Genomic DNA, 26,017 nt, shown 5'->3' with positions numbered 1-26,017 from the left:
AATCCAAGGGCAATAACTCTGTTTCTATTGATTTCTTTATCAATTCTATTATGCAATGATTTCCTTTATTTTTTACTGACATTTTGTATATTTTTGTGAAGATACAGTTACATGAAATTGTTATGAATGCTACTATATCATCATAACCAGTTTGTATCGAATTTTAATAACGTTGTTTAAGGAAAATTGCAATTTTCTGACGGTGATATATGATTCTGTGTATGTACGTCTCACATCTTAAAAAGTGTGATGACCTATGTATTTTATTTGATAATTTGTTAGTTTTAACTCTAATAAATGGAAATGAATACACATTTTAAACTTGTATCAGATAAAACCTCGAGTATGGAGTTGCCTTAAATATCAAGAATTTAAAAAACATTTCTTAAATGTTATGATCATGATGATAGAGATGAATGTGACTTTCAATAAGTAATGATGATAAACTATTAATAAGGTATGAATTGATCCAAAATTGCAAAAATATATCATTCTTATAGGCCTAACTGTATACACCTTGTGTACAACCATATAAATAAGTTATAACCTTGAACTCTTGTGATTAAACTTGATTGTGCTTTTCTGTTCCCCAAAAAAAGAAATATCATCAAGAACATTAAAAGGATGCAATATATAAAGCTGAAATAAACAAACTGCAATCAAATTCAAAATAAAAAGTTGTGGTGATTAGAAAATTAAAAAGCACGTGTTTTTAGTCAACGTTTAACTTTTCCCGCAATGACATACTATGCGCACCAATCTCATCAGGAACTATCTGACGGCCTTTTCTTACATGTCACCTCGCTTAAACTTCCTAGTTTATATTTAAACCCATAAAAGATATATATTCCCATACAAACCTGGCCTCTAAGGCCTGATCTAGCATATCCATGTGGACGATTTGGCAGATGTTTGAATTTGCCTGGAAATAAAACAAGCTTGATCACGGGGCCAAACAACAGGTCACATGAGATGGAAAATTGAACATGTGACAAAGATGGCCGATCTTGCACAGTGCTCGGCGTTTGGATATATGATATGAAATTGTTCAAGAACTCCAAGTACCGAAAATACCCGCGATATATCAATTATAGAGTTTAATTAACACAATTGATTTTAAGGAAAATCCTGGTTTATTATATATTATCAGAAAATAACGATCTTGATGTTTCACTTAACTGAACTAGTTTATCTGGGGATAAATATATTTATTTATGTTTGTAAACTGGTCTTGTCTTAAACAGCCAATCAACGCTGTCGTTTCTCACAGTGTGTGCTTGTGCAACTTCCGGTTACTCGGTTACACGCATTTACCAGAATTCATTTCAAAGATGTTGGACTTTTTCTCGATTTTCAGTAAAGGCGGTATCGTTTTGTGGTACTTCCAAGGAACATCTCAACTCTTTACACAGCCAATCAATGCTTTAATCAAAACAGTTATTCTACAGGTAAAAGTGAAACATTTTTCATTCAATAAATATTGACATATGGATCTGTGAATTGCAGACTATAGATATTTCGAGAACACGTTTACGTGTTTGATTGCTAACGGATATTTGAATTAGGAATAACAATCAGAGATTGACAATTGATATAAAATTTTAAGTTAGATAAGTTTGGTTGATCAAAAAAAAAAAAAAAGTTTGGTTAGTCCAAAAATCATACGTTTTGAACTAAATTTTATCTATTTTGATCAAATTGATGTCTATTGTGCTAGAAAATCGGAACTCCTACTAAAATGTTGACTTACATCAAACTTATTATGATTTTTTGATTAAGTTTGTCTCAAATGTCTAATAAACACGAGAAGTTTTATAATAATTTTTATAGCTCATCCATATACAGTGTGCGAAATTAACCATGGACCGATAGACAATGTCTAGAAAATCGAGTCGGTCTATAACGATCGAAATAGCTATAGACCGACTTGTCTATAGGAATTCTGAGGTAAAAAAACTGGTTTCCTGCTGCTTATTAAACAGATATGAGAAGCAGGACCAGTTTATAGATATTACACTAAACGAAACGTAGTAGAAGTGACTCAGATGAGGAATCAGACTGAAACTGAGCTGGAACAAAATGAAAAATAAAACGAAATTCTAATTGTAAAGCATGAAATTGAAAAAGAATATAATTAAAATATCATGAACGAATTACCAAAATCAAATTTGTGTTTATTAATTATTTTTTAATGACATTGAATATTGCATGTTAAATTTTGGTCTATAGGAATTTGTTGTGGTCTGTAGGAAATGAAATGACTATGGACCGAAAGTCTATATAAGACTTTAAAGTTAGTTTCGCACACTGATATATCATATATCTAGGATAAATTCTTACTGAAGAACTTTAGCTAATATCATGTTAACATTAACGCATGGTTTATATCTCATATTATCTATAAATTAATTGAATCTGCTTACGTTTTTATACTAGACACAGGGAGAATCCATGGTCATGCATGATCTTACAAGATGAGCACTGCCCCCTGGCCTGGTGTCTTTTGCAGTTTCCTTATCAACTTTTGAAATTATTACACATATGTATAATATGCTGTGGCAATAGTATACTTGTATTGCAGTGCTCCAAGTTGCGAGTAAAACTGTCGCATTTGCGACCAGAACATCGATTTTGCGACTAGAGATTATATCTAAGTCGCATTTTTGCGAGTGGAAAAATATTGGACATCCAGTAAAATTTTGTAATTGGGATTGGAAGTCTGAATAACAATTTTTCAGTCTCGGTCAAAACAGCGTTTGAAAGCAATCAAGATGGCGGTAAAACAAGAGTTAAAGCACTTTGGATTTATCAGTATTAAAAAGTAGAAGCCTCAGCCTAGTACATGTAACGAAGAAATTCAAGAATCACACGGAGAAAGTTCTGCATTTAAAAATGACGTAACTGTGTCTAAAGAAAAATGCAAAAGTAAAGAAAGAACCCCAGTCCTAATGGCTGAAGGAATTTTCGTGGTTGATATACAGAGATTGCAAAATGTTTTGCAGAATTTGTGAGGTCAATCAGCCAGCAACTTCCACCATTTCTGGACACCCATTGTTCGATTTCACCATGACCTGGTGTACATCTTTCAAATGTGGAAGTGTGACTATTCACAGTAACAGTAAGAGACACGTCTTTGTCCGTGACTGCATTATTAGCAGGAAGTCGATCGGGGCAACTGTTGCTGCTAATTTTCACAGACAATTACAAACTCGGGATGTAATGTTCTTATTAACGCTGGAACTGATTGCTCTTATTATAATAGAAGCCCTTATTCTCATAAGCAGTGAAGGCTCACTTATTGAGGGCTTTAAAGCAAATCCTTGTGTGGAACGCTAGGTTGTCTTCCCCAGAAGCGTACTGTAAATATACAGGATGGCCCAATGTAACTTTTACCAGAGTAAATACTTGACTTAATAGCATCCAGTATGTTTCACAACACATTTCTATTCAGTTTAAAAATAAAACAAACAAAACACATACATTGGTGTAAATTTTTTTCTTGAAAGATATTCAAATTAAAAAAAAAAATTGTAGACCTTATTTACAAAATCTTTTGCCATGGCGAGTAAACATTTTGAACATGGCGACTAGAAATTTGAAAATGGCGACCAGGAATATTTCTAGGTCGCCATTTTGCGACCTGATAGCAGATGTGACTTGGAGCACTGATCTAGTCGTGATCTAATCTCCTATTATTATTGTAATGTTTTATACATGTATGTCCTTTGTGTACATCTCTATTAATCATTACTATTCTTTCAATCATATTACTGCCCCTTTTGGATCCATAATTGGCAGTCTATGAGAAAGACATCGGACCTGACCGATGTGCAGTGCCTCAGGTCCGGTGTGTCACTTTTTACACTGGACCGGAATGTCTGTGTCCGGTTTTGAGCTTTACTATTTTGACGCGGAGTCATTTAAATGTTTGTTATAAGTAAAAAATATCACACAAATCTAAATACGTTAATGAATGTGATTAAAACCGCATGGACCGTCTAAAGTATTATGGGGGAGCGATCCCTGGTAAAAGAAATCAATAGTATTACCAGACTAGTATAATAAATAAGATTTCCTTGGTTGTGCATTTTCATGAGTTTCACCTTTTTGCACTATTAGGTTTTTAGGTCTGACAAAATTTGGTGTGTGTTCATTGATTACACAGGACAGAATGTCCTGTGTGGTCCAAAAAACTTTCGCAGAGACTGAATTGGTCAATAAATCATATCATATTAAGGGGAAAATGTAAAATACTGATTATCTATTTTTTTTTTTTTTTTAAAGTATTTATATATTTTTGGAAGAAAAAAATAAAGGAAATAATTAACCATTGACCAGCTGATTTGTAATATATGACACATTTTAATGATTTAGAATAGGTAAGTTATTGTTATTGCTCTAGGTGATCTAGGTTTTGAAAATACACCATCATACTTTTTGTGTTGACTAGATATATCAGTAACCTTTAATTGTAATAAAAACTGGGCCACTGTCTAAATCCAAAATTTAAGTATAATTCAAAATATATGATAGAGCTTTGACATTCAACATCTCATGATTATTTATAATGATAGTGTTACATTGCGTCATTCATTACCCAAGGTCAGCATTCATAAATTAATATTCAAGGGAAAGAAAATCCATTCAAACTTTGTAGTGACTTTTATGCAGGTCAATGGCATATTCCTTGGAATGTCTATACTGACATGTATGGCAAACTGATGTTTGCACATAGACATACAGTGCATTTCAATCAGATCTTATCTGTGGAAATGGAACATAAATCAAACGTGTTTATATTCAACATTGTTGGATCCAATTCATGGTTCAGATGCTGCATCTGATCTACACTTTATGCTCCAATGGATCTGGTTAATTTAGAATTGGATCTTTTCAAAGTTATTACAAGTGATATACTAAACTTGAGGTGTTATAATACATGTGTTCCTCTAATCGATTTATGTCATTGATAAAATACTTCAAGAAAATATATATTAAAGAACTAGGATTGTAGGGTTTTGGTATGAGCGATAATTTTGTGAGGTTTACATTATAGATTTACAAGTCTGCATCAAAGGTTATTTAGAATTTAAAAATGTACACAATTCTTGGTGTGTCCCACAAAAAGTATTAATCCCAAGATACACACTACTGTTGCACTTGTATTAAAGTTAATACAGTGAAAAGTGTCTAATATGACTCCTGTGCAATCACTGGGCATTCCAACCTTTATTTTCCTTCTCAATTTAATATTTTCATTGTTCCTACACACTGTGTATTCGACAAAAGAATGATCTCCCAGTGCTGTCATATTAGACAGGTTTCAATTTATTTGTTTTGAAATGTACAACTGATAACAACTTCACACAATGATGTATGATAATGCTGCACTTCATTGAATGCTTATAAATTTGAATATTTGTTTTGTAGGAGAGGACCGGTAACAACTCCTTTACACATGATGCTCTCACTCTGAAGTACAAACTGGATAATGAGTTTGAGCTCGTCTTTGTGGTAAGGAATTTTAGGGTTTTCTATCATCTGAAATTTTACAGGTTGGACGATGCATTGAACAAAGATTTCATCATTCTAACACAATTAGGGGTGGGACAGTACACAGTCCTTAACATATAACAATGTGATACATATTACTTGTATCTCGATACTATTACATAATAAAATGCTACTTTATATGATGAACAAGTAAGGGCTGTTCCAGAAATGATCAAATGGGGGTTGGGCGGCAAACGATATTTTTTTGTGTGGGTGGTCGTATTTTTTTCATATTTTAATTGGTCCGTGGTTGGACTGTTCAAAAAATATTTATTATGGGTAGTGGGTAGTTTCTATTGTTTTATTTTGTGCCACGTGGGTGTTGAGTTTTCAGAATATTTTTATTGTCGCTCTTGTGTTGGTTACAAAACGTCGGAGGGAAAATTGAAAATGCTGCTTTCGATATCGGAAATCGGAAGTAACATAGAACTAATCGAGTTGTCGCTCTTTGCAGCGCATAACTTTCCATTACGGCACTCTTCAAATTAGAGGCGCGTTTAGTAGGGTCCCTTTGGACGTGATGGCGGCGAACTCTGTTCTGTAGATTATTACAGTTTACAGTGCATCGATTTTGGGAATATTTTGAAACCAATAGGTATTCCGTTGTCTAATAAAAATAGTCAAACCTTCGTTGATTTATACGAGGGTACCGATGCGTTATATTTATCAGTCGGTGTGATGGTGATATAGACCTATCCAGTATTACGGCCGCCATGTTTTTTTATAAGAGTTACCTTTCCTAATCGGTTAAAAGGCACTTCCGGTTTAGCTTTCAATGCATGTTTAACGTGTGAAACTTGAATAATATTGTGTTTTCCTCTAAAGTAACTGACTTGAAGAAAATAAATGATTAACACGGGTAATAACTGTAATCATGTTAAGACAAGGACTTACTGATTTACCCCTAGAAGCTTGAAAAGGTAATTTTCATTGTTTTAAACCGACAGTGCAGTGTGGCACATAATTTCTCGTAGTCGTATCAGCTGATACATATGGCAGTAATTGCACAGTAATACCAAATTATAGTCGTTGTCAGATGGATATAGGTCATGAAAAGGACGGGGACAACTTGTTATATAAGAGAGACCTCCGGGCGCGGGCTCCATTAGAAGACGAACGATTCGTGGAAAAACATATCCATGCCCATTTCATGATAATAGCATCGTTTGGACTCCCAGTCTTTCCAACATTCCCGCCATAGATGCCTTTGATTGTTGATGTGACCTCATTTCTTCAGAACTACTGTGATACAATGTCACACAGGCATTACCGCGTCATTGACTAGAATGTTTGTCCCGAAAACCTCGCGAGATTTTGTACCGTTTTCATTTTTAAAAATATTTTTGTGGTGGGTCTGGTTAGTTTTTTTTTTTATTAGATGGGTCATTGTAAAATGAGTTTATTAATTTGATGGGTCATGGGGTAATTTTTATTTTTTTTTTATGGGTGCTTGGTATATACAAAAGGTGCCTCCCGACCCCCACATGTATTTATTTCTGGAATATCCCTAACACAATATGACTGATACTATTTGGTGGAATTGTCCTTTTAACATTTCTGCATCCTTAGTAGCTAGGGGTGGGATGATACTTGGCATACGATACATATCGCAATACTTTTCAAATCAATAAAAACTAGAGAAAAAGGATTTCAAATTTATTCAGTTCAAAACAGAAAAAATATTATTCATTTCAGCTAGTTATTTGACAAGAATAAAATAAATATCACAATGCTCCAAAAACTTCACAAATTCGATGCTTCTTACACCGTTTTACCTTTCTTGAACTGGCAAGCCATACTCCTGACTTGCTTCAAATTGGTTTTGTTATGTAGTCCGCCATGTTTTTTTTTGTTGTCCACCTGAGCTTTTCTTATTACCCGTTGTCCGTCGTCCACCGTCTGTCCATAAACTTTTCACATTTTCAACTTCTTCTCTAGAACCACATGCCCAATTTCAACCAAATTGGCAAACAGCATCCTTGGGTGAAGGGCTTTGTTAAAATGAAGGACCATGCCCCCTTCAAAGGGGAGATAATCACAAAAATATAGTGGGATCTTTTTAAAAAAAATTCTTCTTAAGAACCACTTGGCCAGAAGAGCTGAAATTTACATGAAAGCTTCCTGACATAGTGCAGAATTAAGTTTGTTAACATCTAGACCCCCGAGGGTAGGGTAGGGCCACAGTAGAGAATAAAAATTTTTACATACAAATATATAGGGAAAATCATCTGTTCAAGAACCGTTGGGGGGGTTTAGGTTGGGGCTACAGTAGGGAACCAAAGTTTTACATGCGAATAAATATAGTGGAAATCTTTAGATATGGGCCAAGGTGACTCAGGTGATCGATGTAGCCCATGGGCCTCTTGTTTCTTTCTGTTAGGTGGAGAAAAATTCAAGACTTGTGGCGTTCTGATATTATTGGAAACGCTATGATGGGTATCGTCATTTAATAGACATGTATATTGATCTGTATATATCGCCGAGATGATTATCACGATGCATCGGTGCACCGGTGGATTGTCCCACCTCTAGCATGTAATCATAGATTATTGGTGCACTGATGGATTATCCCAACTCTATAGATCGTAATCATAGATTATCGGTGCACTGATGGATTGTCCCAACTCTATAGATCGTAATCATAGATTATCGGTGCACTGATGGATTGTCCCAACTTTATAGATCGTAATCATAGATTATCGGTGCACTGATGGATTATCCCAACTCTATAGATTGTAATCATAGATTATCGGTGCACTGATGGATTGTCCCACCTCTAGCATGTAATCATAGATTATCGGTGCACCGGTGGATTGTCCCACCTCTAGCATGTAATCATAGATTATCGGTGCACTGATGGATTGTCCCACCTCTATAGCACGTAATCATAGATTATCGGTGCACTGATGGATTGTCCCACCTCTATAGCACGTAATCATAGATTATCGGTGCACTGATGGATTGTCCCACCTCTAGTGTGTAATCATAGATTATCGGTGCACTGATGGATTGTCCCACCTCTAGCATGTAATCATAGATTATCGGTGCACTGATGGATTGTCCCAACTCTATTGTTAGCTGCAATAATGTAGCCCTCTCTGATTTTCTGAGGGAGAACCACAGTTCCAAATGTCTTTAGCTTAGTGCAAATGTATCTTAGTTATTCTAGGGAAATAGGAAGAAAACAAAACTTTCTGTAGTTAGGATAATCCTAGATATTGTGAAATCTTCATTTCAATCATATTCAGCTATGCCAGACAATATCAACACAGCATTATAGAGCTTTCTCTGGGGACACCTTTAATCATTGAATACTATTCATGGTTTATTTGTAGGTTGGTTACCAGAAGATATTGCAGTTATCTTATATTGATAAGTTCCTGACAGACATTCAACTCGAATTTAGAAACAGATACAAAGATGTTTTACAAAACAGGGCCAATGTGCTGGTGTATGGCTTTGATTTCGATGATTCCTTCAATAAACTGTTAAAGTTATGCGAAGACGAGAGTCGTAGGGAGGCCCAAGCAGGAAGGTATGCTTACGTACCCAACTTTCTCTCATGAACCTGTTTTCACCTAAATTTTTCCTGGTTACTTGAACGTTTTTGTTAAGGGTATGCAAGTTTGAAATAGAATTTCATGCTCTATCAAAGGTAATGGTTTGTCCATTTAACTCCTCTCAATGTTTTCAAGTTAGGACTTTAATTTACAGAATGTTTGTATTAGTATTGAAGATATGCATATGGCGAGGATTTTGATTTTCTTGAATTTTTAAAGAAAATTACAGGTCAATAAACTTAATCAGTTTTGAGGAAATGTTTCATAGAGAGTACACTATTTGTCTGTCCAACTTCTCTCATAGTTTTAAATACAAGGCTTTTGTTAAGAAATTAAAGACGTTCATATTTCAAGGATTCTCAACAATTTTCTTATTTTCCTTTATGTGTGAAAATATTTCAGTTTGTTGAAACACCCCACATGAGCTTGTGATGGGTGTATTATGTACTCTTCCTAGCTTGTTGAGACAAATATCCAGGGAGCTATTGTCATGAACCCGTTGTCAGCAGTGTCATCACACACTTTAACCTTGGCTATATCTTTTGAACTAAGGCAGATATGGTTTTGATATTCCACTGGTAGATTTCTCATGACCAAGCCTTTCATTTGGCACCAAAATTGTACTCTAGTGACCTTGGACTTGACCTACTTTTCCAAAATTTCAACCTTGGCTAATAATCTGTCTTTTGAACCTAGAGGGATACAGATTCCACACATACATGTCTCATAACTAGGCCTTTCACTTGGTACCAAGACTTTGACTTTGTGACCTTTAACCCACTTTTCGAAAACTTCAACCTTGTTGTTTATCGTTTGAAATAAGGAGGATACTGCTTTGATTCTTCAATATACAATGTAGATTCCTCATGACCAGGTCTTTTTTTTTGTACCAGGACTTTTGACCAAGTAATCCTGACCTTGGATTTTGACCTACTTTTCAACAACTTTAACCAAAAGAATATGGTTAGTAAAATCACGCTTCCTGGCGAGCTACCTTGTCTTCTGACAACTCTTGTTAACAATTGCTTGGGTAGATATTAGAATGTGTATTCATTCTCATGAATCATTGAAATGACTCAGATACTAGTGGTTAGCTAGGGTAGATATTGGAATGTGTATTCACTCTCACAAATCATTGAAATGACTCGGATACAAGTGGTTCACTATTTTTTCCTTGGTTATTTAGTTTCCTGCATATGACCGGGTTCTCCTCTGTTTTGAATTTGTGAATGTATGAATGTGTTTGAGACATGAAAAAATGGCATGATTTTTATACCCCCCGCGAACGAAGTTCAGGGGGGTATATAGGAATCACTCTGGCTGGCTGTCTGTGCAGATTCGTGTCCGGGCCATAACTTCTTTTTTCTTTGATATAGGCATACCATATTTGGCACACAGGTGGATCACCATGAGACAATGTGTTGGGTACCTTTATGACCTCTATATGACCTTGACCCTTGACCTCAAGGTCAAAATTAAAGGTTTTTTACAATGGATTCGTGTCTGGGCCATAACTTCTTTGTTCTTTGACATAGGCATACCATATTTGACACATGAGTATATCACCATGAGACAATGTGTCGGGTACCTTCGTGACCTCTATATGACCTTGAACTTTGACCTCAAGGTCAAAATTGTTTATAGGGTTTTGACATAGTCATACCATAAAACATGGGTGTATCACCATTAGACTATGTGTCATGTACATTCATGATCTCTTTATGACCTTGACCTTTGATCTCAAGGTCAAAATTATAGGTTTATAGCATGGATTTGTGTTCGGACTGTATCTTCCATTTTCTTCTACAAAGGCATACCATATTTTTACACTCAGGAAAGAGGTAATTTATACCTATTAACAACACCTTTGGGAGATGGGGGGGGGGGGGGGTATTCTTAGTGAGCATTGCTCACAGTACCTCTTGTTAAATTTGTTAAAACAGATTTATCATAGATAAAATCTTAATTTTTTTGGTTGTTTTTGTTGTTGTTGGTTTTTTAGCTCTTCTGAGCCAAAGGCTCAAAGAGCTAATGCTATGGCCATTTGTGCGGTGTGCGTAAACTTTTTAGAAAAAGGGCTATAACTCAAGAACCCCTTGGCCAATTTTTTTCAAATTTGTTACAGGGTATCATTGGCCCAAGGGCTTTCATACATACTAAATAAAGGGATGTGACCCTTTAACAAGGGGAGATAATCAGGAAAATACAAACAAAAGTAGTGGTTGCTAAAAAATCTTCTTCTCAAGAACCACAGGGCAGATTATCACCAAACTTACACATAAGGATGAGGATATGTTGTAGATTAAAAATTGTTCAAGGCATTACCCTGGGGCAAAGGGCGTGGTCTCAAGGTCACTTCAAAGTTGACCTAAATTTAAAAATTTTTTTAATTCCTTAAATCTTAGATATTTTAGTCATTATAAGGACTAGGATCATCAAATTTTGACAGTTGATGCATCTTAGGACCTTGTGTCAAGTTGTCTCAAAAGTAGGTCACGGTGACCTACTTTTTCAATTTTGCAGGTATTTATTTTAAAATTAATTTTGATGCATATCTTGGACACTTTGAAGCCTATGATCATCAAAACTTGTCAGTTAGTGGATCATGGGACCTTGAAATGCATCAACTCAAAAATAGGTCACCGTGACCTACTTTCTGAATATTATGGCTTATCATTTATAGATATATTTTAAGTTGTTATTTCAAATACCGAGAGGTTTAGAATCATCAAATCTTGTAAGTTGATGCATCTTGAGGCCTTGAAACATATTTATAAAAAAGTAGGTCACAGTGACCTACTTTTTGAATTTTGCAGATATTCAAATTTCACATTTTCAATTTTAGATGCATATTTTGGGCACTATAAAACCTAGGATCATCAAACTTTGTCAGTTGATGCGTCTTCAGTCTTCGGTTTGTGTCGACCAAAAAGTAGGTCACCGTGACCTACTTTTGGTATTTGACAGCTAAATTACTATATTTCAGACACTATTTGACCTACAATCATCAAACTTTGTCAGTTGATGCATCTTGAGTCTTCGGAGTGTATCGACCAAAAAGTAGGTCACTATGACCTACTTTTGGCATTTGACAGTTATATTTATATATTTCAGTCACTAATTGCCCTACAATCATCAAACTTTGACAGTTGATGCATCTTGAGTCAACGGAGTGTGTCGACCAAAAGTAGGTCACCTTGACCTACTTTTGGAATTTGACGGCTATATTTATATATTTCAGATACTATTTGACCTACAGTCATCAAACTTTGTCAGTTGATGGGTCTTGCATGTTCGAAGGGTTTCGACCAAAAAGTAGGTCACCTTGACCTACTTTTGGAATTGGACAGCTATATTTGTATAATTCAAATACTATTTGACCTAGTCATCAAACTTTGTCAGTTGTTGGGTCTTGCATGTTTGAAGGGTGTTGATGAAAAAGTAGGTCACCTTGACCTACTTTTGGAATTTGACGGCTATATTTATATATTTCAGATACTATTTGACCTAGTCATCAAACTTTGTCAGCTGATGGGTCTTGCATGTTCGGAGTTCGCTGACCAAAAAGTAGGTCACCATGACCTATGATTGGAATTTGACAGCTATATTTCAATATTCAGATACTAATTGGCTTAAAATCATCAAACTTTGTCAGTTGATATTTCTTGGGTTCTCAAAATGTGTAAACCAAAAAGTAGGTCACATTGACCTACTTTTTTTGAATTCTTAGGATTTAACTAAAGATTTAGAATACTAAGAGGCTAAGAATAGAAATGGTGGGGTTGTACAATTTATCAGAAGAGCGATTCTAGGCCCTTGGGCCTCTTGTTTGTTTATTTTGTTGTTGTTTTTTTATATAAGAAAATTTTATTTCTCCCTGAAAAAAGGACAATCCAGTTAATTTACACAACCCAATTTTCACACATATAAAATGAATACCAGTTTGTGCTTTGTTATTTAAGGAATGAAAGTAATTTCTTTTAATTTCATTTTATAAGTCTACAAAGTAAAATAGGATGATAGTTTGCTACGGTTTATATAAAACAGTATAAACTTCCCAATTTACTTTACATGTGGATTCATTCATGACATGAGGAGAAATTACTTTCTTTCCTTAAAATTTAAGTTTTAAAGTGCATTTGATGTAATTTGACAAAAATCAATATTTTAAAAATCTTAGTGACTAACAGTCATTGTATTAATTATGCCAAAAGTTTTTGAATCAACAATACAGTGATATTGAATTCATCAACAACAGACGGCTCTAATGAGCCTACATAGTGTGTGTACTGAAAGGTTGACATTAATTTTTGTTGTCTTTTAATAGGAAGATGAGAACATTTGGGGAATCAGAGAAGTCAAAGAAAACTGTAGACTCTATGATAGTAAATAAAAAGGAAGATAAAAAAGGGAAAGGAAAGGAAAACAAGCCCATCAAAAGTAAGTCAATATCCAAAGTGATTAAATCATCAAAGGTAATTTAATATCCAAAGTGATTCGTTTATTACAAGCCCGTCAAAAGTAAGTCAATATCCAAAGTGATTAACCCATCTAAAGTAAGTCAATATCCAAAGTGATTAAGCTGTCAAAAGTAAGTCAATATCCAAAGTGATTAACCCGTCTAAAGTAAGTCAGTATCCAAAGTGATTCGTTTATTACAAGCCCGTCAAAAGTAAGTCAATATCCAAAGTGATAAACCCGTCAAAAGTAAGTCAATAGCCAAAGTGATTGACCTGTCAAAAGTAAGTCAATATCCAAAGTGATTGACCTGTCAAAAGTAAGTCAATATCCAAAGTGATTAACCCGTCAAAAGTAAGTCAATATCCAAAGTGATTTGTTTATTACAAGCCTGTCAAAAGTAAGTAATCCAAAGTGATTTGTTTATTACAAGCCTGTCAAAAGTAAGTAATCCAAAGTGATTTGTTTATTACAAGCCTGTCAAAAGTAGGTCAATGTCCAAAGGGATTTCTTTCTCAGTGCTCTACAAATATTTGTTGATTTGTAAACCCATTTTCTTCTAAATATGAATGATTATTTCTATGATTATCAATAACATGTATTTTATGAAATTGGTAGACGCAGCACCCAAAGAACCTACACCAATGGAAGCTCCTAGTAAACCTCAGATGAACACCCAAGTCAATGGAGACAGTCTAGATGAAGAGACTATCAGGAAAAACAGGGAAAAGATGTTTTCCATGGCTACCAAAAAGAAAACCAGCAGGTGAATATTATCTCTGACTAGCTCACCTGAGATGGATCTTGTTTTTTATCAGCTGAGGTGAACATTCTCTATAAATAGCTCACCTGAGGTAGTTATTCTCTATAATTAGCTCACCTGAAGTAGTCACTCTCTATAATAAGCTCACCTGAGGTAGTCATTCTCTATAATTAGCTCACCTGAGGTAGTCATTCTCTATAATTAGCTCACCTGAGGTAGTCATTCTCTATAATTAGCTCACCTGAGGTAGTCATTCTCTATAATTAGCTCGCTTTAGATGTACATTATCTCTAAAGAGCTCACTTGATGTAATCTATACCTGATTTCTGATTGTGAAATTCCTATAGTCAGGTGTTACTTGAAGTAGAAGCAGTGAAACTTGATACTTTTGTAGCCCTGTAGCTAAGAAGGCAGAACCCCCAAAGAAGAAGGGAAAGCAGGCCACCAAGTGGGACCTGAATGGAACGACTAGAGACATGGTGAACCTGGACTTCTCATCTAAAGGCGACGGCACTGACGAGGCAGCTATTAATGCACAGAATGAAATGCCGTCAAAAGAGGAGGTAGGTACCTGGACATCATCAAATGTTAAACGTACTAACAACAACTACAACCGGGGACTTCCTGTACCTGGACATCATCAAATGTTAAACGTACTAACAACAACTACAACCGGGGACTTCCTGAGAGGAAGGGAAAACTGAGTACAGCATCTTGATTGGTGCAGATATGTAGTGTTTCCATGTCAGTGTTAGAGAATAGAGGACAAACAGGAGAAATAACACACCATCACAAATACAGTCAAACCTCATTATCATGAACTCAATGGGGCTGAGAAAAAACTTGAGATATTGAGGTTAAAATACACCAAGAAATGTAGTTGGGACTCCCAACTCACTTCAAAATATCAATATATTTGAGATTTCGATGTCCGAGATACCAAAGTTTAACTGTTTATTTTCATACCGAAATACACCATAGGTGCAAAAGTGAATTTAGAAATACATTGAAACTTTGTCCACATACATTTTGCAATCTGTCTCTCTTGATTGCTCCAGTGAATTTAGGTGTTAGTCTGACAGTCTGTTAATCATTTGTTTAAGTCCTACACAGTTTTTAAAATTTTTTTCCTTAATGATTTTACATTAAGTACACTGTATGTGCTATTATTTGCTGCTTGAGGCAACAGTGTAAACTTCCAACTCTACAACTTTATTATAGAGATCATACAGTGGATGATGATTTTGATAGTTCCTTAAGGAGTAATAGTGAGTTAAATGTTTGTAGATGGGTTGTGTGGGGAAGATGAAAGGAGGACTTCAGGACATACAACCTGAGGAGGATGAAGAAGAGGAGGAGGAACCATCCAGGAACAGTAGCACTGCAGGGTAATACAAATACATCAACACAAACACTGCGGGGTAATACAAATACATCAACACAAACACTGCGGGGTAATACAAATACATCAACACAAACACTGCGGGGTAATACAAATACATCAACACAAACACTGCGGGGTAATACAAATACATCAACACAAACACTGCGGGGTAATACAAATACATCAACACAAACACTGCGGGGTAATACAAATACATCAACACAAACACTGCGGGGTAATACAAATACATCAACACAAACACTGCGGGGTAATACAAATACATCAACACAAACACTGCGGGGTAATACAAATACATCAACACAAACACTGCAGAGTAATACAAATACATCAATACAAACACTGCAGAGTAATACAAATACATCAACACAAACACTGCAGAGTAATACAAATACATCAATACAAACACTGCAGGGTAATACAAATACATCAACACAAACACTGCAGAGTAATACAAATACATCAACACAAACACTGCAAAGTAATACAAATACATCAATACAAACACTGCAAAGTAATACAAATACATCAACACAAACACTGCGGGGTAATACAAATACATCAATACAAACACTGCGGGGTAATACAAATACATCAACACAAACACTGCGGGGTAATACAAATACATCAACACAAACACTGCGGGGTAATACAAATACATCAACACAAACACTGCAGAGTAATACAAATACATCAATACAAACACTGCGGGGTAATACAAATACATCAATACAAACACTGCGGGGTAATACAAATACATCAACACAAACACTGCGGGGTAATACAAATACATCAACACAAACACTGCGGGGTAATACAAATACATCAACACAAACACTGCAAAGTAATACAAATACATCAATACAAACACTGCAGAGTAATACAAATACATCAACACAAACACTGCAGGGTAATACAAATACATCAATACAAACACTGCAAAGTAATACAAATACATCAACACAAACACTGCGGGGTAATACAAATACATCAATACAAACACTGCGGGGTAATACAAATACATCAACACAAACACTGCGGGGTAATACAAATACATCAATACAAACACTGCAGAGTAATACAAATACATCAACACAAACACTGCAGGGTAATACAAATACATCAATACAAACACTGCAGAGTAATACAAATACATCAACACAAACACTGCGGGGTAATACAAATACATCAACACAAACACTGCGGAGTAGTACAAATACATCAATACAAACACTGCAGAGTAATACAAATACATCAACACAAACACTGCGGGGTAATACAAATACATCAACACAAACACTGCAGAGTAATACAAATACATCAACACAAACACTGCAGAGTAATACAAATACATCAATACAAACACTGCGGGGTAATACAAATACATCAACACAAACACTGCAGAGTAATACAAATACATCAACACACTAACACTGCGGGGTAATACAAATACATCAACACAAACACTGCGGGGTAATACAAATGCATCAACACAAACACTGCGGGGTAATACAAATACATCAATACAAACACTGTGGGGTAATACAAATACATCAATAAAAACACTGCGGGTAATACAAATACATCAGGACATAATAAACAGTGCAAATATAAACATCTACCAGATACTCAGTGCTTTAAAAGTCATATACATAAGTACACATACTCAGATGTGCTAGGTAGTTTGTATGCATCAGCAAACACTCAGACTTGAAAACCATGAAGCTAATTTACATTATTTAGAACATTTCACTCATTAGTTGGTTTGTGTAATAATAATAATAATAGCCTTTATTTATCCAGGATAACACAAATTAGCATATAGCTAGTTTCCATTGTGGTCCTGCATTAAAACATATACACAAACATAAAATTAACATCTAAAATTAGTATCTAAACATGAATACGATATAAAAGGAAAAGGGGAAAAAATATAGCATAAGGCACACCTAATTAGCGATAAAATTATTACCTAAATATGAATACATGACATAAAAGGAAAGAAGAAAAACTAGCATAAGACACATGCACACACAGTGCCATATCAGAACTACATTTGGCACACCTGATCAAAAAGAGGAAAGCATGATGTTTAAGTGCTACTTCTATGAAAATATTCCATCAAATACATAGCTTTAAAGACGCCAACCGAACCAGAGCTTCGAACATTTTGAGACACTTTGTTCCAAAGGAATCCAGAAGAGAATCATTCAACCTGGTTTGGCGGCAACTCATATCTCTTGTATATTTAAACACATTTAGGTAATTTGGCATTTGATTATTTAAAACTTTGAACAGAAAGACAACCTTTCTAAACATAAAATAATCCTCAATTGTCATCCAGTTCAAACAAGAAAATAAAAAGCCAGTAGAGGTCAAGATATCTCGAATATTTAAAAGTATTCTTGCTGCCCTCTTTTGCAGCTTGAAAATTGTTTCTAAATATAGTTGATTTTGTACGTTACATTAAACAGTATAACAGTAAGTAAAATGTGGAAAAACAATACTATTAAAAACCTTTATAAGTGCATTTGGTGGCATAAAATAACTCACTCTCTTAAGTACAGCAAGTTTTCTTTGAAATAAACTGTACAGTAAAACATGGTTATAACAAACCTCCAGGGCCAGCGAAAAACAGTTCACTATAACAAAACTCCATTATACAGTAAAACATGGTTATAACAAACCTCCAGGGCCAGCAAAAAACATTTCACTATAACAAAACTCCATATCCAATAAAATATTCGTTATTTTTCCTTTCATAAGGGAATAAATATCAATTAGCAGTAAGTGAGTTTGTTTTAAGTGTGTTTGTTATAAGCATGTTTTACTGTATATCCCTATGATTTGTTATTTTGTAGGAAGTCAGGTGGGGGCATGTTCAGCATGTTTAAGAATCTTGTGGGATCCAAACCTCTCACCACAGAGGACCTTCAGCCGGCCCTGGAGAAAATGAGGGATCACCTTATTGGTACAGAATTATTTTGAAGTCTTATTCAGTGTTTAGTGAAACCAGTCAACAGACATACTCGTGCATGTATTCGTATATCTTGATGACCCTCATTGGTTATTATGAAAAGTTCAAGAATACATATATTTTAAATCTGTGAACATCATGTTGTGTAAATTCAAATTTCTTTAAACCTTGATTCTCTGGACCAAGATGGGCTAAAGTAAGAGTGAAAGATTTTAATATTTTGTGTTTTATTTAAACAATATTTTATTCAATACTGTCTCACACATTGCAAGTCACGGCTGAAATGTTTGTTCCTCTCCCTTTTCAATGGAGGAAAGGGAGAGGAATGTACATTTCAGTTGTGGCTTGCGAGGATGTGTCTCACATTTCTAGAGATTTTATGAAGGAGTATAAAGGGAGAAAAAACCCTTCAAAATCTTGTTAATGATAACAGCAGTACAATTTTTTTCCATTAGTATGCAAGTAGTGTAGAATCCACTCCTGGTTGTCATGCTGTATTCATGTAGTTGTTTGAAGTTTTGAGATCATTTTCTTTTTGTGAGAGGAAGATGCCTTGTGTGACCATTATTTACCCTGGGCCTTTTGTCAATAGTAACATGGGTTTCTTGTCAATGGTAACCTGGGCCTTTTGTCAAGAGTAACATGGGTTTCTTTTCAATAGTAATCTGGGCCTTTTGTCAATAGTAAACTGGGCATCTTGTCAATAGTAACCTGGGCTTCTTGTCAATAGTAACCTGGACCTTTTGTCAATAGTAACCTGGGTTTCTTGTCGATGGTAACCTTGGCCTTTTGTCAATAGTAACATGGGTTTCTTGTCAATGGTAACCTGGACCTTTTGTCAATAGTAACATGGGTTTCTTGTCAATAGTAACCTGGGCCTTTTGTCAATAGTAACCTGGGCCTTTTGTCAATAGTAACATGGGTTTCTTTTCAATGGTAACCTGGGCCTTTTGTCAATAGTAACCTGGGCTTCTTGTCAATAGTAACCTGGGCCTTTTGTCAATAGTAACATGGGTTTCTTGTCAATGGTAACCTGGACCTTTTGTCAATAGTAACATGGGTTTCTTGTCAATAGTAACCTGGGCCTTTTGTCAATAGTAACCTGGGCCTTTTGTCAATAGTAACATGGGTTTCTTTTCAATGGTAACCTGGGCCTTTTGTCAATAGTAACCTGGGCTTCTTGTCAATAGTAACCTGGGCCTTTTGTCAATAGTAACCTGGGCTTCTTGTCATTAGTAACCTGGACCTTTTGTCAATAGTAACATGGGTTTCTTGTCAATAGTAACCTGGGCCTTTTGTCAATAGTAACCTGGGCTTCTTGTCAATAGTAACCTGGGCTTCTTGTCAATAGTAACATGGGTTTCTTGTCAATAGTAACCTGGGCTTCTTGTCAATAGTAACATGGGTTTCTTGTCAATGGTAACCTGGGCTTCTTGTCAATAGTAACCTGGGCCTTTTGTCAATAGTAACCTGGGTTTCTTTTCAATAGTAACCTGGGCTTCTTGTCAATAGTAACATGGGTTTCTTGTCAATAGTAACATGGGTTTCTTGTCAATAGTAAGCTGGGCCTTTTGTCAATAGTAACCTGGGCTTCTTTTCAATAGTAACCTGGGCTTCTTGTCAATAGTAACATGGGTTTCTTGTCAATAGTAACCTGGGTTTCTTGTCAATAGTAAGCTGGGCCTTTTGTCAATAGTAACCTGGGCTTCTTTTCAATAGTAACCTGGGCTTCTTGTCAATAGTAACATGGGTTTCTTGTCAATAGTAACCTGGGCCTTTTGTCAATAGTAACCTGGGTTTCTTGTCAATAGTAAGCTGGGCCTTTTGTCAATAGTAACCTGGGCTTCTTTTCAATAGTAACCTGGGCTTCTTGTCAATAGTAACATGGGTTTCTTGTCAATAGTAACCTGGGCCTTTTGTCAATAGTAACATTGGCTTCTTTTCAATAGTAACATGGGCTTTTTGTCAATAATAACCTTGGCTTCTTTTCAATAGTAACCTGGGCTTTTTGTCAATAGTAATCTGGGATTCTTGTCAATAGTAAACTGAGCTTCTTGTCAATAGTGACCTGGGCTGAGCTTCCTGTCAATAGTAATCTGGGCTTCCTGTCAATAGTAACCTTTCTTTTTCAGCTAAGAATGTTGCTGGGGAGATTGCTGTAAAGTTGTGTGATTCTGTGGGTGCAAAATTGGAAGGAAAAGTTCTGGGAACATTCACCAGTAAGTGTTACAAACTTTTTACTCAGGCTTACTATTTCTCAGAAACTTTTCATGTTTAGTATATATGAGATTCTGATGGCGAACATTTTGAACTTGTGTGTATGTGTAAAATGTATAAATTTGAGTTTTCAGATTGTTAGAATAGGAATAATTTGACTTTTACAGCCATTTCAACCACTGTGAAGAAGACGCTTGAGGAGGCCTGTGTTCAACTCCTAGTCCCCAAACGGAGGATCGACATTCTGAGAGACGCAATGGAAGCTAAGCAGAAAAATCGGCCCTTTGTCGTCACTTTCTGTGGAGTAAATGGTGTGGGGAAATCCACCAATTTGGCCAAGGTATAATCAAAATTTTCATGTCTTCACGATTTTGTATGTATAAGCAGAAAGCTCGTTTTAGTCCCAGGAGTCACTCAGGTGACCTATTGCTCTCCGCCTGTCCGTCGCATGTCCTTAATTTTGAATATTTTTAAACTCCTTCGGATACTGAAAGATAAATTTTCACCCAAATTGCTGGGTTTTTTTACGGGGATAAGAGAGAAAAAAATTGTGAATTTCATGGTCCCCAGATGATGATATGTCTTCCTGAACATGTAGAAAACAAACTAGGTGTATACATGTAGCTGTATTGAGCATGGAGGCCTCTACCAAAGTTTTTCGAATTCGTGGCCTATTGGTCATGCATGAGTGCAGATGGCTATATGTAGTAAAATTACACAAAATGTTCAAATATCACAGTGCTTCCCAAAGTCTTCTGGTACTTACTGGACATTTGGTCCAGTAATGGTTGAGATATTACTGGACCAAATCACAGTTTACCAGACTGAAATTTTATAGGCAAATTAATCCCCTATTGTGGCTCCACCCTACCCTTGGGGGCCATGATTTTGACAAACTTGAATTTATACTATATCAGGAAGCTTGAAATTACATTTAAATTTGAACTTTCTGGCCCAGTGGTTCTTGAGAAAGAAATTTTTTGAAGATGTTCCCTATATATTCCCATGTAAAACTTTGACCCCCTATTGTAGCCCTACCCTACCCCCAGAGGCCATGATTTTATCAAACTTGAATCTGCATTATGTCAGGAAGCTTTCATGTAAATTTGAACTTTCTGGCCCAGAATGGCATCGGCGACATATTTTATTAGCCCAAGCATTTCACTTCAGATTCGTCAGTGGAGTTTTAACTTTTCCAACCCGCGTAACTCAAATTGTTCAATCAAACGTACCCATGTTGTTCAAGTACTTCTTGATCAGAGTATAGTTTAAACTCTTTATTTACCAGTTATTTATTACCTAATTCAAACTCTTCAAAGATGTCTGTAGTTTCACCGAATATTGCTCAATTGTATTATCACCCTCTCGGGGAAATTGAAGATGATTGCAAGTTTGATAAATATTTGAATGAAATGTAAACACGATTTCTGAAGAAAAGAATAAATTTTGGGACATGCTGCTAAAAATTGAAAATTTATCTTATCATATATTTCATTGGGGGAAAAAATTTATCTGACACTTGGTCCAGCCAACAACTGATATTGATCGGACCAAACCAAAAATTACCGGACATTTGCCAATGTACGACGGACCTTTGGAATCACTGATATCCTATCCATTCCTGGACAACTAGATTAGTAGTCATATTGAGCTTTTTACCAATATTGTGTAGTTCATGGTCTCTTTGTCAGAAGTTCAGGCTCTAGTGCAGGAAGATGTAAAGCATATAGGGCATACATATATATTTATATTAAGCAGGCCTCTATCAAACTCGTTAATTAGTTTTATGTATGTAATACAGTAATACTCACTTACAGCAAAGTGTTGGGGATGTAAAATTTTGATTCATCATAATTGTAATTCCTTATACATGTATCCAATAAGTTTGTATGTTTTTAAACTACAGGAAATGAAAATCACTTCACTATAAGCATGAGTTCTTTATAAGCATGTTTGCTGTAACTGTGTTTTACTGTAAGTGTGAATTCATAATAAGCATGTTCACTGTAACCGTTTTACTGTAAGCATGAATTCATTATAAGTGTGTTCACTGTAACTGTGTTTTACTGTATAAATGACATGTGGATTGCCTCGTCTTCTCAGTAATTTAGTATTCTCGTGGCATCTTTTCCTAGATATGCTTTTGGTTGGTGGAGAATGGATTTCGTGTGTTGATTGCAGCCTGCGACACATTCCGAGCTGGTGCAGTAGAACAACTGAGGACTCACACCCGAAAGCTGAATGCACTGCACCCTCCGGAGGCCCACAATGGACAGACCATGGTTAACCTGTACGAGAAAGGTTACGGAAAAGATGCAGCTGGCATTGCCATGGAGGCCATTAACTATGGTAAGTCAAATTGTTTAGAGGTCGGACAGAGAAACCTCTGATACTGAGAGACCAGCTGTCATGAGAATTCAGTAAATAGGTGATACTGAGAGACCAGCTGCCACTAGAATTCAGGAAATAGGTGATACTGAGAGACCAGCTGCCACTAGAATTCAGGAAATAGGTGATACTGAGAGACCAGCTGCCACGAGAATTCGGGAAATAGGTGATACTGAGAGACCAGCTGCCACGAGAATTCAGGAAATAGGTGATACTGAGAGACCAGCTGCCACGAGAATTCAGTAGAGGACAGTTCTGAGCACTGTAGATTTGGTATTATGGAATTCCATTTTGAGTTTTTCTTTTTCAGCTAGAGACTGCAGAATGGACGTTGTCTTGGTTGATACAGCAGGAAGAATGCAGGACAATGAGCCTCTGATGAAAGCATTGTCCAAGGCAAGTGTAGAACTCTGTATATAGATCACAGAATTGAACTGCCCTCAAATAATCTGTCGTTGAATTTTACCCGCACTTAACCACCTATAGAAAGATCATTGCATGCTCGATCATCATTTTATATTGATATTATTGTAATTTCAAAAGTAGACAAAATCTTTTTTTTTCTCAATGGTAGGTTTGCCCACTTTATTCTGGTTATACTTGAAACTGAGAGAAATACACTGTAAATAATCTGGATGAAATTGGCAACAATAAAAAAGGAAAAAGAGAAAAAAATCATGTGGTAAAAAGGAGTTGAGAACTATTGAGTCCGAGATATTTATTCAGTCAGTACGGGGAGGGCAAACAAATACCATTTGATTTTTGTCCAAAATAAGAAAGTTTAGATAAAGTTAAGCATATATTTAGAAATAACTCAATATGCTAAAATTCTCAATCATTATTCACATATTGATTAATATATGCCAATTTACACATACCTGTGGTTAAGTCTAATTAGTGACAGAGAACTGTAAATTATGTCTTATTTGCAAGAAGCTTGTTTTCAGGTGAATTCACATTGATTTCCTTCTTACAAAAATATAAATGTAATCAGAAACAAACTGATCCTTCATGAAAATTTTGTCTCACTGGTGAATCCAACCAGGCAAGATTGTGGAAATCATGTGGTCACGAATTATCAATGAATTTCTATAATTTTCTCCTTACAGCTGATAAAGGTGAACCAGCCAGATCTTGTATTGTTTGTGGGTGAGGCTCTGGTTGGAAATGAGGCTGTGGACCAACTGACAAAGTTTAATCAAGCCTTGGCTGATCACTCCAACATGACAAACCCTCAACTGATTGACGGCATCATCCTCACCAAATTTGACACCATTGATGACAAGGTGATTAGAACTCTCAGTTAACTTGCATTAAATGTTAAATAGTTCATTTCATGAAATGTTTAAGAAAAAAATACAAAAGTACAAATTTAATTAAATTGTAAGAAATTGTATAAGAAATAAAATGAAGGTTCTGCACAGAATAACAATAGGAAGCAGGACCTCACATTTTGTCATTCAGTGATTTACTAAACCTCTCCAATTAGCCATCCTCTCAACCTGGATGTGCTGCGACTTTTATGTGGGTCTCGCATGTGAAATCGATCAAAGACCACAATCCGTAAATTATGTTGACTTGATTGAAACAATCATCAGCAGTAGCATTTCCAGAAATCTCAGAGTGCAGTAAAAGGGTGGGGGTCTGTCTATAAGCTTTCAGTTGATTGGGGAAGGGGGGGGGGGGGATAAAGGCTACTGAGTTCAGGCTGTTCAGACAAAGTGAGACATATTTAGTGTCTTTTTCTGTAAAAATGGAGGGGATCTCCAGCATTGGATTGAAACATCCATTAGAAATCTTGTGGATATTTTTTGAATGTGAATGAAATATGCTTAGTGTTTTTGAACATTTCTGATTTGTATGTGATTATTTTTATTTCAGGTGGGGGCAGCCATATCGATGACTTACATTACGGGTCAGCCTATCGTGTTCGTAGGCACGGGACAGACTTACACAGACCTGCGCAACCTTAATGCCAAAGCTGTCGTAAATGCTCTCCTTAAGGCCTAACATTTTAATATAGACGGAATTCCAGATTCCTACAGAAGAGTCCTGGATATTGCAAGTGACCACGATTTTAAAGGTTCTGTTTTCTGTTAATTGTAACAGTAATGACATTCCTATCATACTTACAGAGAGCATGTTTTCAAAACGTTACTAATGTTGAGATTGTTGTCATTTATGTTTATCACTCAGTCTTATCTGATTTTTCTACAATCATAGAATGCAAGATATTTACTTTTGAGAAATTTGGTGCTCATCAAAACCATTCCTGTAAAGAAACATTTGCATAATGTGTAGTATTTACCGAGTCATTTCATCATCCCTGTTCAGTGGTAGATCGAGATGGAAATTTGTTGGCAAGAAAAATAAGTTATTTTTGGACCATTTTGGGGTTTCACTCGCCTCCACCTCATTTGTTTATGAAAATCATCCCATTTAAGGTGGTAGCTGGTAACCTATCCTTTGAAAACTTCATGGATCTGCCCCTTCTGATATTATTCTCTAGTCATGGACTTCCTGTGTACCTGATGTTTTCTGCTATGTGCCTAGGCATTATGCTGTCTCTGTGATGAATTTTATGTCTTTAACTCCCCACTGTTGTTAATACTGTAGATTATTTATGAGATGTTTTGTACTTTTTTCATGCTATTGTGGTTGTGGAGAGCAAGAGTATATAAATAAAGAAATTAACACAG

General features: G+C 35.7%; 2 protein-coding genes across 3 annotated transcripts in view; one reads left to right on the top strand and one right to left on the bottom strand.

Moving 5' to 3' along the window:
* Positions 1-1,308, bottom strand: part of LOC125681929 (upstream stimulatory factor 2-like) — a 20,503-nt gene extending 19,195 nt beyond the window's left edge. For both annotated transcript variants that reach the window (XM_048922213.2, XM_048922214.2), the window contains exon 1: positions 861-1,308. In XM_048922213.2, coding sequence (XP_048778170.1) covers positions 861-892 — 32 coding nt within the window. In that variant the 5' untranslated portion in view covers positions 893-1,308. The remainder of the gene's footprint in view (positions 1-860) is intronic.
* On the top strand, positions 1,008-26,017 carry LOC125681928 (signal recognition particle receptor subunit alpha-like). Its single transcript, XM_048922212.2, has 14 exons — positions 1,008-1,448; positions 5,431-5,514; positions 8,889-9,088; positions 13,441-13,553; positions 14,190-14,337; positions 14,729-14,897; positions 15,622-15,722; positions 18,598-18,707; positions 20,846-20,932; positions 21,098-21,270; positions 23,066-23,279; positions 23,629-23,714; positions 24,428-24,604; positions 25,200-26,017. Exons 1-14 carry the CDS (start codon positions 1,215-1,217, stop codon positions 25,326-25,328), a joined length of 2,025 nt encoding a protein of 674 aa, XP_048778169.2. The 5' UTR covers positions 1,008-1,214; the 3' UTR covers positions 25,329-26,017.

The sequence above is a fragment of the Ostrea edulis genome, chromosome 2, assembly GCF_947568905.1.
Source record: "Ostrea edulis chromosome 2, xbOstEdul1.1, whole genome shotgun sequence".
Classification (NCBI taxonomy): Eukaryota; Metazoa; Mollusca; class Bivalvia; order Ostreida; family Ostreidae; genus Ostrea; species Ostrea edulis.
This window is presented reverse-complemented; position numbering and strand designations above follow the sequence as displayed.